This window comes from Brassica napus, chromosome C3 (genome assembly GCF_020379485.1).
Source record: "Brassica napus cultivar Da-Ae chromosome C3, Da-Ae, whole genome shotgun sequence".
Taxonomy (NCBI): Eukaryota; Viridiplantae; Streptophyta; class Magnoliopsida; order Brassicales; family Brassicaceae; genus Brassica; species Brassica napus.
Window position 1 is genome coordinate 29,967,478 of NC_063446.1, and position 16,935 is coordinate 29,984,412.

The 16,935-nt window shown below is 35.1% G+C and overlaps 1 protein-coding gene across 3 annotated transcripts; it reads left to right on the forward strand.

Annotated features, from left to right (window-relative positions):
• Positions 1-10,844: 10,844 nt before the first annotated feature.
• On the forward strand, positions 10,845-14,559 carry LOC111204545 (zinc finger CCCH domain-containing protein 39). Of its 3 annotated transcripts, XR_007321446.1 has the most exons (4): positions 10,845-11,054; positions 11,200-12,009; positions 12,083-12,408; positions 12,849-14,559. XR_007321446.1 is itself a non-coding variant. In XM_048753186.1 (3 exons), the coding sequence occupies exons 2-3, from the start codon at positions 11,202-11,204 to the stop codon at positions 12,355-12,357; spliced, it is 1,083 nt and encodes a 360-aa protein (XP_048609143.1). In that variant the 5' UTR covers positions 10,845-11,054; positions 11,200-11,201; the 3' UTR covers positions 12,358-12,577. The 3 variants fall into 3 exon arrangements, 2 of the variants coding, with proteins under 2 accessions (XP_048609143.1, XP_048609144.1); XM_048753186.1 differs by lacking the exon at positions 12,849-14,559 and having other exon boundaries at positions 12,083-12,577; XM_048753187.1 differs by lacking the exon at positions 12,849-14,559 and having other exon boundaries at positions 11,016-11,054; positions 11,178-12,009; positions 12,083-12,577.
• The last annotated feature ends 2,376 nt before the right edge of the window (positions 14,560-16,935 follow it).

The following is a 16,935-nucleotide window of genomic DNA, read 5'->3' on the forward strand; positions in this document are numbered from 1 at the left end:
AATCAATGAATAGCAACACTTAGCAATCTATAGTTGGGGATAATCCCTCTAACCTATTTGAACCTTGAATCTAACAGGTAAACTACTCAGACATAGCTAAGCAATTAACGACACAAAATATAAATAAAAACTGCATAGAATAGAATAGATGAATCAATGGAGTTCCAATCACAAATATCTCTATGATCTTCTCTCCTAAAACTCTCTGCTGAAAATAAGAATATAAACATGGCCAAAAGCTCTCTTGCCTCCTAACACTTAGGCAAGTATATAACTATTAGGTTAAAAACTCGTCAGGGGTAATCTTGTAATTTGGTGAAGTCTTGGGTTTAAAGTCGGCTGAAACCAAGTCGTGCTTTTGCGTCTCCTGTACCATCGATCGATCATAATCTTCAATCGTCGAGGCTTCTCTTCTGTATCGATCGACGTCACTGGATGTGCATCGATCGATTGTTTCTTCTTCGTATCGACCTCTGATGGTCAGCTCAGATAAAATCTCTTTTAAGCTCCTAAATGCTCCATAATCATCACTTTACTCCAAGATACTTCTGAACCTGAAAACATACCTAATATGATAGAATATATAGTATATAGATAGTAAAATACTTATATACCATAGGTAAAAATGGGTCAAATCCATGGTATATCACAATTCGAGGTGTTCGGCTAACCGTTGCCGTTTTATACGATCAATCCGAATGTTATTCGAGAAAATGAGTTCTTGCGGTTTTTAAATCGTAAAGTTCCAGCGATGACTCCGATCGAGATGAAACAAGAGCAGGTTCGATCTGATGCCGAAGGGGGGAGCTACGAGGACGGGACGAAGGCAGGCTGATTGATCCAACTCGCCGATCGGTCGGTGCATCCGGTCCAACTTGCTCCTTCGGCGAGATGGACGATGAGTGTTTCACTGTCCGGGATCCGTTGTCTGAGGCCTTGAGTAACCTTTCTCGAAGACTTATCGTGTGAATCCTTTTCGGAATTGTTACGAACTTGATTTTAGGTTTTCACACTTCTCTATTCTTTTGAATTTTATCTTTCTTTTACAAAGAAGACATTTCACGGAAAGTTTCTGACTTTGATTTCGCCGTAACCGATTTTGACCCCAACAGCTATGTAAGTTCTTGATGATTGCACATTAAATGAGGTTCAGGTTTCAATTCAAGGGGAAAACGATTTATTAAACAATTATGCAGACTCTGGAAGAAAGGCTTACAAGGGATGGTGCAAGTAAATCATGTCAGGCGTGGATCTTCATAAGACGGCTCAGGTGATGCAGTTAGGCGTAGATCCTTATAAGGCAGGTAGTATTGTCGGTTGTTGAATCGTCTATGTAATCTTTCTCATAATTTTAATATCATAATAAATCAGCGTTAAAAAACTTCGTACGATGCAAAACCAATATTTAAAAAATCGGACCGGTAACTGAATCAAAAAGGTTTGGATTAGATTAATATGGTTTGACATGGTTCAGCCGAGTTCAACCAAATTCATATAATTTCAATCAAAAAATAAAAATAGAATTAAATTTAAATGCTTTATTTGTTATTTTCGATAAATTTTACAAAGATAATTAAGTTTAGTTATTAAATTTTCAATAAAAATAACTACGAAATTTTTTAAAACTACAAACCAAATATAAAATTAATATTTTGACTTTAATATTTATCATTGTAAGTTATGATTGAAAGAAATAAAAACTTTATTTTATATGCTAACAAACCCATTTTTATCCACCGGACTCAGATACATTCTCGATTCACAGTTTAACCGGGTTCGACCGCCAGTTCCATTCGAATTTAAAAACACTGGGAAAACCTATTTTACTTGTAATGACCCTGCACACACAGAGTTCATTTATTCAATGAGAATCACACTTAGAAAGTTATGCAAATATTTGTGTTCTATACAATTCTCTCGATTGCAATCAAATGTGGTATACTTTTATTATCTTCTTCTTTTCTGACAAATATTATATCACGTTTAATTTTTATTATATTTTATATCTCAAAATTTTGTTTTTTATACAGTAATCACACACAAACTTGACACATACAAAATTTATAGTTTAATATAATAAGCTGAGTAAAAATTTTAGAAACATCGCTAGATATTTTAAAGTCTTGAATATAGTTATATACCAAAATTGAAAATATTTATTAACTATTTAACGGATTGTATTATTCAAACTAAGTCATATTCAACAAAACATATGTGGTAGAAAATGTTATTCTCCATATTTGTTTAGCGCGTGTTTTCTACGCGGTCCAAAATATATATACAATTCCAATTATGAAAAATTTGTTCTTAGTTACTCAAATAGGCAGACTGATTTTACTATATATCACACTAAACCCTTGGTTGGTAACCATAAATCACATATCATCTTCTCAATATTCTACCGTCTTCACTGCTTAAGCATGCCTCCTCCTCCTGTTGCTGTTTACAGATCGGATGATTTCTTAGCCCGTACTGCTTTTTTCCTGAGATTTCCTGTAGCTGCTTTGACTGAAGCACTTGAAAACTGAACTCCCAGTGAACAACGAACTGTAAAATTGATTTTATTTTTATATGATGGTTATCTTTCAAAAATACAAGTTTACTTATCTTTTTCTCATACTTTAATTGTTCTTTCGTAGTTGATTGGTGAGACGCTCTACCCTTTGGTGGAATTACTCCAGCCATTGTTTGCACCAAAAATCACAGGAATGCTTCTTGAACTACCCCGAACCCAAATCTTTCGGTGCATAGAATCACCAGAAGTCCTCAAAGAGAAGGTTAATGAGGCAATTGATGTTTTAGTGGACTGGTATCCCCAACAGATGAAGCTAAACGAGCAAGAAGCTAAGGAGTTTCGAGCAGCCATGCTCTTATCTAAGCTTTGATGTGATTGTGCTTGGTTTAATTATGTTTGATGTTGCATTTTGATTCTGAATAAAAAGCTTAAGATTCTATCATTATTGGTAATGTACTCAATGTTCTAATGAAAAACTGTTAAAAACATCTATTTTGTTTTTATTTGTCCAAAAATAATAATATGGGATTGATTATCTACGCCAAACCAACCATAAACACAAAACAATATTGAATTCAAAGATTGTATAAAGACTAACTCTCTTTATTAATGCTTAAGAAAACCCACTCAAAAACTTAAGCTCTCAATCTCTAAATCTCACAAGTTATGTCAGACATATCCTTTATATAGATATTATAAACTCCTAATCCTATTAGATAACATATCTTAGATAACTCCTAAATATATTATAAGTATCAAACATAATAGGATTAGATCTTTTGCTTGCATCTCAAGCTATCTCTTGATTCAAGCTTATCTCAACATTCTCCCCCTTAAGCTTAAGCTTGAAATCATTTCTCACCACCTCTTGCATTCCGATCAGGTCTTTCATCTCCATGAACATTCTTGGTTCACCATTCAGACACAACAACAACATCTCTCCTTCTTCTTCTGCCAATAAGACATAGTCATCAAGATATTTTGGTCGCGAAGTTTGTCTCTCGCTTCTTCTCAACACTCTGTTTTCACCACCATCCTCGCTTTCTTCACCACCTTCGCTTTCATCTTCTTCTAATTTTACTAAAGGCTTTTCTGTTTCACCTGTTTCTTCATTCACACGGTTGTTTCCCACTGGTTCTAACCCTTCCGCCTGATCACACGGTTTGTTTTCAGTTGCAGGCTCTGATATTCCGTGATTCCCAAACACCCCGAGCTCAACAACGAAATCTTTGTAACTCTTTTGCTCTGAATCAATTCTCTTCCAGTTCCAACCTTTAGTCTCATCAAACACTACATCTCGACTGACCACAATTCTCTTAGTCTCGGGATCAAATAGCCTGTAGGCCTTTGAGCCAGGCTCGGTTCCAAGGTGAACAAGCATTCTCGATCTATCATCTAGCTTCCTTAGCTGAGCCTTCTCAACCTTTGCATAGCCAAGACAACCAAAGATACGCAGATGACCCAAATTCGGCTTTCTTTTCCTCAAAGCTTCATAAGGCGTCTGATCTTGCAATGACCTTGTAGCTATCCTATTGATTAAGTAAGTTGCGTGTCGGACTGCCTCACCCCACAGATAATTCGGCATATGCATATGCTTCAGGATGCTCCTGGCCATCTCCATCAACGTTCTGTTGCGTCTCTCAACCACTCCGTTCTGTTGTGGAGTGTACAGAGCAGTGAGATGTCTCATGATGCCTTCATCCTCACAGTAAGAATTGAACTATTGTGAAACGAATTCTCCACCTCGATCGCTTCTGAAGGTCGATATCTTCTCTCTAAGCTCTTGTTCTATCAGACTCTTTAGCTTTTTAAACTTCACAAAAGCTTTACTTTTCTGTTTGAGGAGAATAGTCCACATGTACCTCGTATGATCGTCAATGATCACAAATATATATTTGTTTCCAGCCATTGTACTTGGCGTAATAGAGCCACAAAGATCTCCGTGTAAGAGCTCGAGTGGTTTCGTTGCTCTATACATTGTTGCTTGTGGAAACACCTTTCTTGCTTGTTTCCCAAGTAGACGCGAAGAACACAACTCCTTTTCGACATTGACACCATTGATACCTCCAACGAGTTCCTTTTGTATCATTCTTTTCATCGTAGCGGTGTTATCGTGGTCGAGTCTCGCATGCCATCTATTTAACTCACTGATCTCGCTTAAACAGAGCTGCATTGATTCTTTGATTCCCATACGTACCTTGTAGAGTCGATTCTTCGATCTGTTGGCTGTGACAAGGAGCTTTCCGTGTTGGTCGTGCATCGTGAGGTGGTTTCCTCTCAGTCTTATATCGCATCCCGACTCCGTTGCTTGACCGAGACTGATTATATTGCTCCTCAAATCAGGTATGAAATACACATCATTCATCTTCCTTGCTTCCCCATTCATATCTATGAAAGATACAGTCTCCTTTCCTTTGATGTCAATCCTAGAATCGTCACCAAACCTTACTTTTCCCGTAATATGTTTGTCTATCTCTGAGAAATATATTTGATCTCCTGGCATATGATTGCTGGCGCCATTGTCTAAATACCATATGTCTTCTGCATCCATACATGTTTCATATTTCTCAGGTACACAGTTCTTCTCGTTGAGGTAGACAACCTCATGCATCATCAACTCGTCTGCGTCTTGAGTGTCGCTATTGTTGGTCTCTTGAGCTTCCTGCAGCTTCAGGATACGATCAGGACAATCAGTAACGTAGGGTCCTAGTTTATCACAGCGATAGCATACAACTTTAGACGCGTCTCTGTCTCCATAATAACGTCCTCGTCCACAGCCTCTGTAGTATGACCTTCCTCTGCCTCTGCCACGATGGTATCGATTGTCTCTGTTGTAGTCTTGATTAGACTGCGTAGTTTGTGGCTCAGAGTTCGCATACATCAGTTTGTTTTGCTCTTCTTGCGGCTCATCTTCTTCACTTACACGTTCCTCATAAGCTTTCATACGGCCCATGATGTCTTCAAAGCTTGTATTATTAAGGTCTAGAACTTGCTTTAGAGAAGCCACAATATGAATATACTTCTTCCGTGGTAGACTGGTTAAAAGTTTCTTGACTAATTTTGGTTCTTCTATGCTGACTCCTAGGGCTGCGGATTTTGATGCAATCTCGGACAATTTTCCTCCAAAATCATCGATTGACTATGTTTCTTTCATCTTTAAGCGATCAAAATCAGCCATCAATGTTTGTAACCTATCCTCCTTAACTCTCTCAGCTCCTACATGTCTCGTCTTGATCGCCTCCCATACCTTCTTGGCAGTGCCTAATTCGCCAACTTGGAGTATTAGGACTTCCGGTATCGATTGAAACAACAATACCATCGCCATATCATTCTTCTCTCCTTCGGTTGCTTCTTCTTCGATCGCTTCCCAGACCTTGTGTACTTTAAGTGCAATCTTCATTCTGATCGCCCATACCGTATGATTGGTCGTGGTAAGCATTGGACATCGTATGGAGGAGGATCCTCCTTCTTTCAGTTTTAGTGTTGCCGTCGCAGCAACAATTTCTTCACTCATCTCTTCTTCTTAGCTCTGATACCAAATATTGAATTCAAAGATTGTATAAAGACTAACTCTCTTTATTAATGCTTAAGAAAACTTACTCAAAAACTTAAGCTCTCAATCTCTAAATCCCACAAGTTATGTCATACTTTGACATATCCTTTATTAGAGATTATAAACTCCTAATCCTATTAGATAACATATCTTAGATAACTCCTAAATATATTATAAGTCTCAAACATAATAGGATTAGATCTTTTGCTTGCATCTCAAGCTATCTCTTGATTCAAGCTTATCTCAACAAACAAGACCAACCATATAACACAAATGCAAAGGCTAAAATAAGTAACAAACCATATTCAATTCTATTTTTGAAAATATATATTCAATTCTAGTTGTGAAAATTTTGTTCTTGATTACTTAAATAGGCAAACAGTTTTTTTTTATATAGCAGACTAACCATTGTTCGGTAATCCTACTCACATTTTGTTTTCTTAATTTTCTACCGTCTTCATTGTTTAAATCATGCCTCCTCCTATTTCTGTATACCAGTATTCATGATCCGTTGTCCCGTGCTGCTTTTGTCCGAAGATTTCTAGTAGCTGTTTTGAGTGAAGCACTTGAAAACGAACTCCCAGTGAACAACGATTTGTAAACTATTTTTTTTTAATATGGTGATTATTTTGGAAATACAGTTTGCGTATATTTTTTACTTACTTTAATTTCTCTTTTTGTAGTTAATTGGCGAGACTCTCTACCCTTTGGTGGAAGGAATTACTTGAGCCAAATTTTATAGCAAAAAATCACTGGATGCTTCTTGAGCTAGACCGATCCCAAATCTTTAAGTTGATAGAATCACCAGAAGCCCTCAAAGAGAATGTTTACGAAACAATTGCTGTTTAATTAGGAAAGTGGTTTCCCCAACAAATGAAGCTAGACGAACAAGAAGCTAAGGAGTTCCGAGGAGCCATGCTTTTGTCTAAGTATTGATGTCATTTTGTGGTTTTATTTATGTTTTGTGTTGCATTTTGCATTTTGATTCCTCCTTTTATTCCAAATAAAAACTTAATATCTTATATATTAAAACAGAAGTCACAACCTTGATTCATGTGTGATTTTCTTAAAAATGGACATAATGGACCTATTCCTAAAAAATTATGTTACATTTATCATTTAAATTTTGGGCCTACCAAAATTTTTTATTAGGCTATCAATAATTGGATTTAAACAATAGATGATCCATTGAATTTATAGATAGTATAAATTAAATATATATAATTTAATGTTGTAATACTATACCTCTATATGCTAAATATTTAAATATTTGTCGATGTTAACTTTTAAAATTATAAAGATTTTTTTTTAAATAACAAAAATCATATTATCTAACAATGATTAATCTTTACTACCTTAAACCAATGAAAACAAATTTTAAACTATACAGTTTATTCTAAAAATTAAACAAAAACTAATGTTTAATTATTTACTCGATAATATAAATCTATGAAGCGAAAAGTTTAATTTTTTAAAAACTTTCTAAATTTGTGAAATGTTACAATATCTTTGAATATGACAATAAAATAATATTTTACTAATCTTTATATATATAGTTACGATTTTAATAATGAAATAATAATCCGAAAATATATATATAGAAGAAGATACAAATACATGTGAAAGTTTGAAACAATCTATTTAATAAAAAAAATATACATGAAACTTATTATGTTTTAAAAATTGATAGACACATATATATTATAATATATATCAATTTAGAATTGAAAACAAAATATTTATACAAAAATAAATAAAAACAAAAAACCCGCGCGGTTGCGCGGATCGAGATCTAGTTCTATCATTATTGTTAAAGTACTCAATGTTCTAATGAAATTTTGTCAAAAAAAACTTTGTTTTCGTTTGTCCGAAAATATTAATATGAGATCATCTATGCCAAACAAACCATAAACACAAACACAAGATCTATAAGAAAACATATGCTAAACCAATCATAAAACCAAAAATAAAGATTAGCTATAAAATACTCGCACAAAGATATCAGTTGTATAAAATATACATTTGCTATAAGGTCTAATATTTAGATAATTTAACATACATATACATATTACATTTATGTTTGATAATGTCGATACTCGATAGTGTCTTTTCAAATATCAAATTTGTCTTTAAAATTTTTATTTGTACAAAACGAAATTTTATACCACTATATGGATTTAAGCATGTTATAAAAGATAGTTTTAAATGATATGAATGTGTGTGTGCGCGCAGGAAACATTCCGTATGGGACGTGTGAGAAACGTGAAGAGGCCAAAACAGGATTCGAAACTCATGAGAATGCGAAACTTACAGCCTAAGTGAAGGTTATGGTCAGGTTATCCATCTACCAAACCGACCCAACTTGGGCTTTCTGTGTTTGTCGTAACATTTGTCTCACTTTTTGACTCCGACAGTTATTATATCCTCTTCCAGTTGGTTCGCAAAGAACTATCCCCAGTTTAACTCGTACAAGGTTGTGGAAGCATTGTATCCTAGTGTTTAAGTTTTCAAAGCTTTCTATACCCAAGTATGAGGTTCGAATCCCAAATTAGGTCCAAGTTTCAATTCCCGGAGAAAGTTATTTATTAAACAATAACTATGATTTTTTTAAAGTACAAACAAAATTAGTATTTTGACTTTAGTATTTATCATTGTAAGTTATGACTGAAAGAAATAAAAACTTTATTTTATATGCTAACAAACCCAGTTTTTATCCACCTGACTCGGATACATTCTCGTTTCACAGTCTAACCTGGGTCGACCGCCAGTTTGTTTCGAATTTAAAAACACTGGGAAAACCTATTTTACTTGTAATGACCCTGCACACACAAAGTTCATTTATTCAACGAGAATCACACTTACAAAGGTATGCAAATATTTGTGTTTCTATACAATTCTCTCGATTGCAATCAAATGTGGTATGCTTTATTTTCTTCTTCTTTTCAATTATATTTTATATCTCAAAATTTGTTTTTATACAGTAATCACGCACAAACTTGACATATATGAAATTTATAGTTTAATATAATAAAACTGAGAAAAAAGTTTAGAAACATCGCTAGATATTTTAAAATCTTTAATATAATTATATACCAAAAATAAAAATATTTCTTAACTATTTAATAAATTATATTATTCAAACTAAGTCATATTCAACAAAACATATGTGGTAGAAAATGTTATTCGCCATTTTTGTTTAGCGCGTGTTTTCTACGCGGTCCAAAATATATATTCAATTCTAATTATGAAAAAAAATGTTCTTAGTTACTCAAATAGGCAGACTGTTTTTACTAAATATCTGACTACCCTAAATCGCATTTCATCTTCTCAATATTCTACCATCTTCACTGCTTAGGCATGCCTCCTCCTCATGTTTCTGTTTACAGTATGGATGATTTCTTAGCATGTGCTGCTTTTTACGTTTAGCTGCTTTGACTGAATCACTTGAAAACCGAACTCCCAGTGAACAACGAACTGTAAAATTGATTTTCTTTTTATATGATGGTTTTTTTGAAAAAAAAGTTTACTTATTGTTTTCTTTTACTTTTATCTTTCTTTTTGTAGTTGATTGGTGAGACGCTCTACCCTTTGGTGGAATTACTCGAGCCATTGTTTGCACCAAAAATCAGAGGAATGCTTCTTGAACTACCCGGAACCCAAATCTTTCGGTGCATAGAATCACCTGGATACCTCAGACAGAAGGTTAACGAGGCAAGTGATGTTTTAGTGGACTGGTATCCACAACAGATGAAGCTAGACGAGCAAGAAGCTAAGAAGTTCCGAGCAGTCATGATCTTTTCTAAGCTTTGATGTGATTTTGAGTGGTTTAATTAATTATGTTTGATGTTGCATTTTGATTCCTCGTATCTGTTCCAAATAAAAAACTTAAAGATTATATCATCTTATATATTAAAACAGAAATCACAACCTTGATTCATATGTTATTTTTTTAAAAATGACATATTTCTAGAAAGTCATATTACATTTAATCTTATCTTTTAAATTTTGGGCCTACCAGAAATTTTATTGGACTATCAATAATTGGATTTAAACAATAGATGATTCATTGGATTTATATATAGTATAAATTAAATAGATATAATTTAATATTGTAATATTATACCTCCATATGTTAAATATTTAAATATTTGTCGATGTTAACTTTTAAAATTATAAAAAAAAAATTTTAAATAACAAAAATCATATTATCTAACAATGATTAATCTTTACTACATTAAACCAATGAAAAAAAATTTTAAACTATATAGTTTATTTTAAAACTTAAACAAAAACTAAATGTTTAATTATTTACTCGATAATATAAATCTATGACAATAAAACAATATCTTACTAATCTTTATATATATATAGTTACGATTTTAATAATGAAATAATAATCCGAAAATATATATATAGAAGAAGATACAACTACATGTGAAAGTTTGAAACAATCTATTCAATGAAAAAAATATACCGTAAACTTATTATGTTTTAAAAATTGATGGACACATATATATTATAATATATACCAATTTAGAATTGAAAACAAAATATTTATATAAAAATAAATGAAAACAAAAATCTCAAGATCTAGTTATTGTTAAAGTACTCAATGTTCTAATGAAAATTTGTTAAAACATATATTTAGTTTTGTAAAACATATATTTAGTTTTGTTTTGTCCAGAACTAAAAATATGTGATTATCATCTATGACAAACCAACCATAAACACAAACACAAGACCAACCATAAAAACAAATGCAAGGCTAAACCAAGTAACCAACCATAAAATGTCTTTTCAAATATCGAATTGTTTTTACAATATTTTATTTATGATGACAAATGCCTTTGACATGTCGGATTTGTTTTTACAAAATTACTACCAAGTAAATTACTAAATCAAGTAAAGGTATATATATCATAGGTTCAAAAACCCTAAATCGCCTTTCGTCTCCCAAATCTGCCGCCGCCGCCATCGTCGATCCTGGTATTGCTCTCTCTCCCTTCCACTGATCCATTATCTCTGCTCAATTCGTGTTCTTTTATATCATAGCTTCAAGCATTTATAGTTTCGTAATCGAAAGTTGAAGACTTTATTATGTAACCATAGAATTCGATTTTGTGTTTGACAGTAATGGATTCGAGTTACTCTGATTCTCGTCCTTATGGTGTTTGGAAGCAAACCCAGATGGTTGATTCAATGAACAACGACCAGTCTGATTCACAGACAATGCCACAGTTAAAAAGGCCGAGACTTGTTGATGACAACAACACTTCTTGGAATTTTCCATCTTCAAACGCTCCTCCTGTGAACAAAGGGACGGCTAATATCTTCTACAAGACAAGGATGTGCGTGAAGTTCAAGTCAGGGGCTTGTAGGAACGGAGAGCTTTGCAACTTTGCTCATGGAATGGAGGATTTGAGACAGCCTCCGTCGAACTGGCAGGAGATTGTTGGACCTCCTGTGCAAGACAGGGAGAAGGAGAGGGAAAGAGAGAGGCTTTCTTCGGTTGGGAATAATAGTAATAATGGTGGTAATTGGGAAGATGATCAGAAGATTATATTGAGGATGAAGCTTTGCAGGAAGTTTTGTTTCGGCGAGGAGTGTCCTTATGGTGACAGGTGCAATTTCATTCACGAGGATCTTTCTAAGTTCCGCGAGGAGAATGGGAAGCTGAGGGAGAGTTTGGCTATAAGTGTTGTTGATCCACTGTCTGTTGAGAATGGTGTTGTTGCTTCTCATCAAGTTGAAGTGAATAGACAAGGAGGCGTCCCTGCACCTGTACCTGCACCTGTACCTGCACCTGTACCTGCACCTGCACCGTTGAACAATGGTGGTGGTGGTGTCAAGACTGTGTTCTGGAAGACGAGGCTGTGTGGGAAGTTTGAGAAGGGTCAGTGTCCTTTTGGTGATAACTGTCACTTTGCTCATGGCCAAGCAGGTGTGTTACTATAATCTTTGTATAGATTTGCTAGTCCTGTGTGTGGATGATGATCTTGTGTTTCTGATTGCAGAGCTGCTGCAACACTCTGTTGGAAGAGTTGAAGGAGAAGCTATGAACGCAGTAGCAGCGTCTGTGAGTAAACCAATGGTGGTGCCAGCAAATGAAGCATTTGCAATGAAACCAACTGCACAAGTAACAGCAGATTCTTCTGGTCTTAACGACGAAGGGCGGCGAAAGAAGTGTTTGCTCAAGTGGAGTGACTCCAAGAAGATTAATCGAATCTATGGGGACTGGATCGATGATTTACCGGTTGGTCAGAAGTCGACAAAACCAGTAGAGAGTTAAAGAGTCTTCTAGTTTTGGTTTCCACTTGGTTCGAGTCTTTGATGATCAAAGGTGAATAAAAGCTTTGGTCGAAAATTTTGAGTAGTAATAATCTGTTCTTATGTGGTTACACAAGCAATTCTTTGATTCGCTATGTTCTTGATGAAGAACATATACATAGCTTAGCATTTCCCTGTTCCCTTAATATTTGATTACATAAAGTGGTTTGGAATCACTATCAGCTTCATCTTCATTTGTTTACTGTTTTTAAAAAATAAATTAGTATATTAAAGGCAGTGCCTTACCCAATAGACCATTGGTCCATTGATCATATTATTGGAACCAAATGTGAAGCTGATTAGTCGAGGAAAATTTTGGTATTTTTCATTTTGGTCGTTGTGAGAGTGTGGATTAGTTGCATATGTGTTACTATTTACGAAACTTCTACTTGTACTCTTACATTTGTAAGTATATATACTCTTCATATCTTGGTTTTTGGCATTGTTTAGCAGAGTCAAGAAGATGATACCATATATGAAGAATCTCTGTATTCGATTATACAGCTCTCTCCAACCCAAAATAAAAGTAGAGATTCTTAGTTTTAAACCCAAGACAACTCAAGGAGAGCCACAAGTGACAACCTTTGTGGGTGGACCATTCAGTCTTGGGGAGCTATTGGTTGGTGGCAAGTCGAGGAAAAATGTTGCTTAGTTAGTTTCTTGGTGTGAGCCTTCGATTTCATGTTTATTTCTTCGGTCTTATGAAACCATTTTGACAAATAATATATGGTTTCTAACGAGTAGACTATAGATGATGAACAAAAAAAATCGTAATGCAGAACAAATATATAATATATGGACATGTAAAGAAACTTTTGTCCGAAGTTGCCATAACTTGCTTTAAATGTTGTATGCCTTCTTGAGAAAAACTTGATCGTTATCAGCTCATGTTCTGTCCATGTATTACTTTTCAACTTCTAAGTGATGAGTTTGCGATTTGCTTTTGTTATTGTGGCGCTTAATGGTTTCTCCAGGAAATGGAATTAGACATGAGATAGCCCGAAAAAGCCTAAACGATAAGCTTGAAACCGTAGTGTTAAATTCTCCTAAGAAAGATGTGTAGTGGATGAGATTTTCTTGAAAGATGAAGAAATGAGTCTTAAAACTAGGTTAAGGAATGGAGTGTATCAGAAGAGACACTGAGAAGGAGAGACAAGAAGAATCTGCATACGATGATCTAACTGAGATGAAGAGAAGGGGTTCAAACTCTAGAAGCTGAGAACACTCAGCTGAAGAAGTCGCTTGTGGCCAAAGAAAAGCTCGTGGTAAGCCTACTAGAGCGTAAATTTCAGGTGGAGTCAGAATTTGAAGCGTTAATGACAAGATTAGATTAAGTGGAGAAAGAAAACGCCTTCTTGAGATATGAGTATACTGTTCTTGAGAAGGAGCTTGAGGTCAAAACAGAGGGTACTCGCAAGTCTATGGTTTGCTAACCCATAAACAACAACTTAGGAATGTGAAAAAGATTGCTGAGCTTGAAGCTCAATGCAAAAGGTTAAGAATTCTGTTTCGAATAGAGTTGTTTACATAATGGGCCACCTTTTGAGTTTACATCGCACTCAGAGACACTGACACTTTCCGCTTTCCCCATACATTCACGGAGACCGAGACCATTTGTTGACGAAATTACCTTTAGCGAAGAGAAACAGAAGTGTGGTTTTGGTTGGTGAATTGTTATGATGTAGTTTGTGGCTTTGCCTTAGTTTAGTTAACTTTTTTTTTCTAATCAAATTAGCTTCTTTTTCATTTATTAGGTTTGGTGTCTTGACTGTTGTGCTACATTTACAGCCACAAGATGAGAAAAAGGGCTGTTAATCCGACGGTTGATGTTAAATTAAAATTGGATAGTACAACGTAGACGTAAATTTATTGCTTATGTGAGGAAGCTCCAGACTCCACTTTAGGACGACATAATTTTGGTAGGAGGAGTTGTGGACGGGTGAGACGTGAACATGAGAGTTATAGATGGGTGAGATGTGGACCGGCGAGTCATGGATGGGTGAGATATGGACAGGTGAGTTGTGGACACGGGTGTGGTGTGGACGGTGAGTTGTTGACTGGGGAGATATGTACGGGGGAGTTGTGGACGTAATGTAGTGCGCCGTATTGGCTGACCATAGGGGAGTGTGATAGAGTGTTATCTTTCTTTATGGGTGTTTGAATACGTGACACTCAGTGTTGTCCTGTCATGGAATCGAAACGGTAATATGAAACTCAGAGACCGTAATCGAACAATCTAATTTATAAAACTCGAAATAAAGGACATAATGAAGATCTAAACAATCTAATGCTAAAAAGTAAAAACCATACAAAATCCCAAAATAAAAAATTAGGGTTCAGAGATCGTAATCAGGAACTGAACCTCAAAGATCTAACAAGAAATTGCATCTTCAAAGGTGAGACTTTCATAGAGATAAGCAAGAATCCTACCTCGCATGTCTTTAATGCTTCAAGTTGGTGACTTTCAAAGAGAAAACGACTGTACAGCTTTAAGGAATAGGAGATATGAGAAGGTTGATGGAAATGTTAGTAGAAAAAATAAATACGGTGGACCGTGAGGAACGAGAAAGGAGGTGGTTTTCTGGGAGGGTTGGGTTTGAAGTCTCTATCGCCTTTGGAAAAATGAATTTGATGGATTAGGTTTGAATTGGTAAAGTAAGAAGACAGAGGAGAGAGGGACCACGTGTTGTTTTGGTTACTCAACAAAAAAATTCGAAACTAAAGAGATACGAGGAAATAAAGAAGTTAAGTTGGTTCTCCTTTAGACCGGAGCAAATAAGCAGTTCGAGTGGAGTCAGAGATGATTACGGGTTGATCGGCAAAGTTCCAGCGACATTTCTCATTCTCTGTCCAAAGGAAGCGGTGACGTCCAAGAAGCAAACACGTAGATACATGTGTTTACAGTGTTAGGTTTATGTTCATCTTTATCTTTTAATCTTGAGCTTACTTTGAGCTGATTGTATAATCTAAAATTCTTGAACTTCTTGTATGGCTCATTGGGCATGGTTTTAATAAAACCATAAATTAACAAAAAAAAAAGTTGGTTCTCCTTTAGTTAGAGGGGATTGATGTCTTTGACACACTATAATATATTGCTCAAGTTGAATGTGGTTTGCAGCGTAATTCGAAAGTGAAGAAAATAACCGAGAAAATAAATTTTTCTTACAAATATCCCAACATTTTGGATTGAATCAAATTTTACAGATATTTTTTCCACTTCTGATTTTAGTAATCAAATTTTGTTAGCCTCCAAACTAAAAATAAAAGTTAAATTAAGAGTACGAACTCAAACCATATTGCTAACCAAACACAAACACACACACATATACATATATTGGACTTACATGATAAGGAACCCAATAAACAGCAACTAATTCAAGTTGGCATCAACTAAGCTATTCATGAGTAAAGAGTCTAGACTCTGAGAAGCCACGGTTGAGGAGGCTTTGCTAAATCAGAGAAGAAGGAGAAGACACAGGACCACCATTCTTACTGATATTGAAAAAGAAATGGACACACTAAGAGAGAAACTGCGTAGAGATGATTGTGGTGAGGACCTTGATCTCTGGAGATGCAGAACTGGTTTTAAAATTCAATTCTCAACTAAAGAAACATGGTACCTACTAAGAGAGGAAAAGCTGCAGTGTGTGTGGACCAAAGGGGTCTGGTTTAAGAAAGCTACTCCAAAATACTTGTTTGTTACTTGGATAGTGATGTTAGATAGATTGTCAACTATGGACAGAGTCTCAAAGTGGAGTGCCGGAGTGAATGTGACCTGTGTGCTCTGCAATGCTGCACCCGAGAATCGAAATCATTTGTTCTTTGAATGTCCCTTCTCTTCACAGATTTGGAAGGACATTACTCATGGAATCCTGCAAGGTTCCTTCACGACTGACTGGAACACTATTCAGGCGATTGTTTCTGATCAGAGGCTGGAGGCAAAAAAGCTCTATTGTATCAGATATGCATTTCAATGTGCCATACATGTTATATGGAGAGAACGGAACAAGAGGAGACATGAGGAGGAGCTAACACTGCCGAAAGTCCTAGAGAAGTTTATAGACAAGAGTATACGAAACAAGTTGTGTTTGGTAAAGACCTTTGGAGGGAAGTTTGTGGGTATGGTAGCAAATTGGTTTGGCAGTCAAGAGAGGGGTTAGAAGGTAGGAGATAGTTTTTTTTCATTAGCAAAGAAGCACTTGATGTAAAACAGATTTTTTGGTGAATATAATTTAACATTCATTCAAAAAAAAAAGAGTCTAGACTCGATCTTTAAATAATATGTAACTTTCACAAGATATATAAAGTATTTGGTTCAAAGCATACTATTTGAACTACACGAACCAAAGATCCAGCTAAACCAAAACTTTTTTTTTTGTAACCAGCTAGGTGAACAAACCATCTTCCTACCCAAGAAAAATATTTTCCTAATTTCCTTTCATTTTCCGAATCTAATATATACATCTTTCAAAATCCACAGTATAACTCATTTGGGGACAACAAACACTCATAGTATATATATATATATATACTCCCTCTA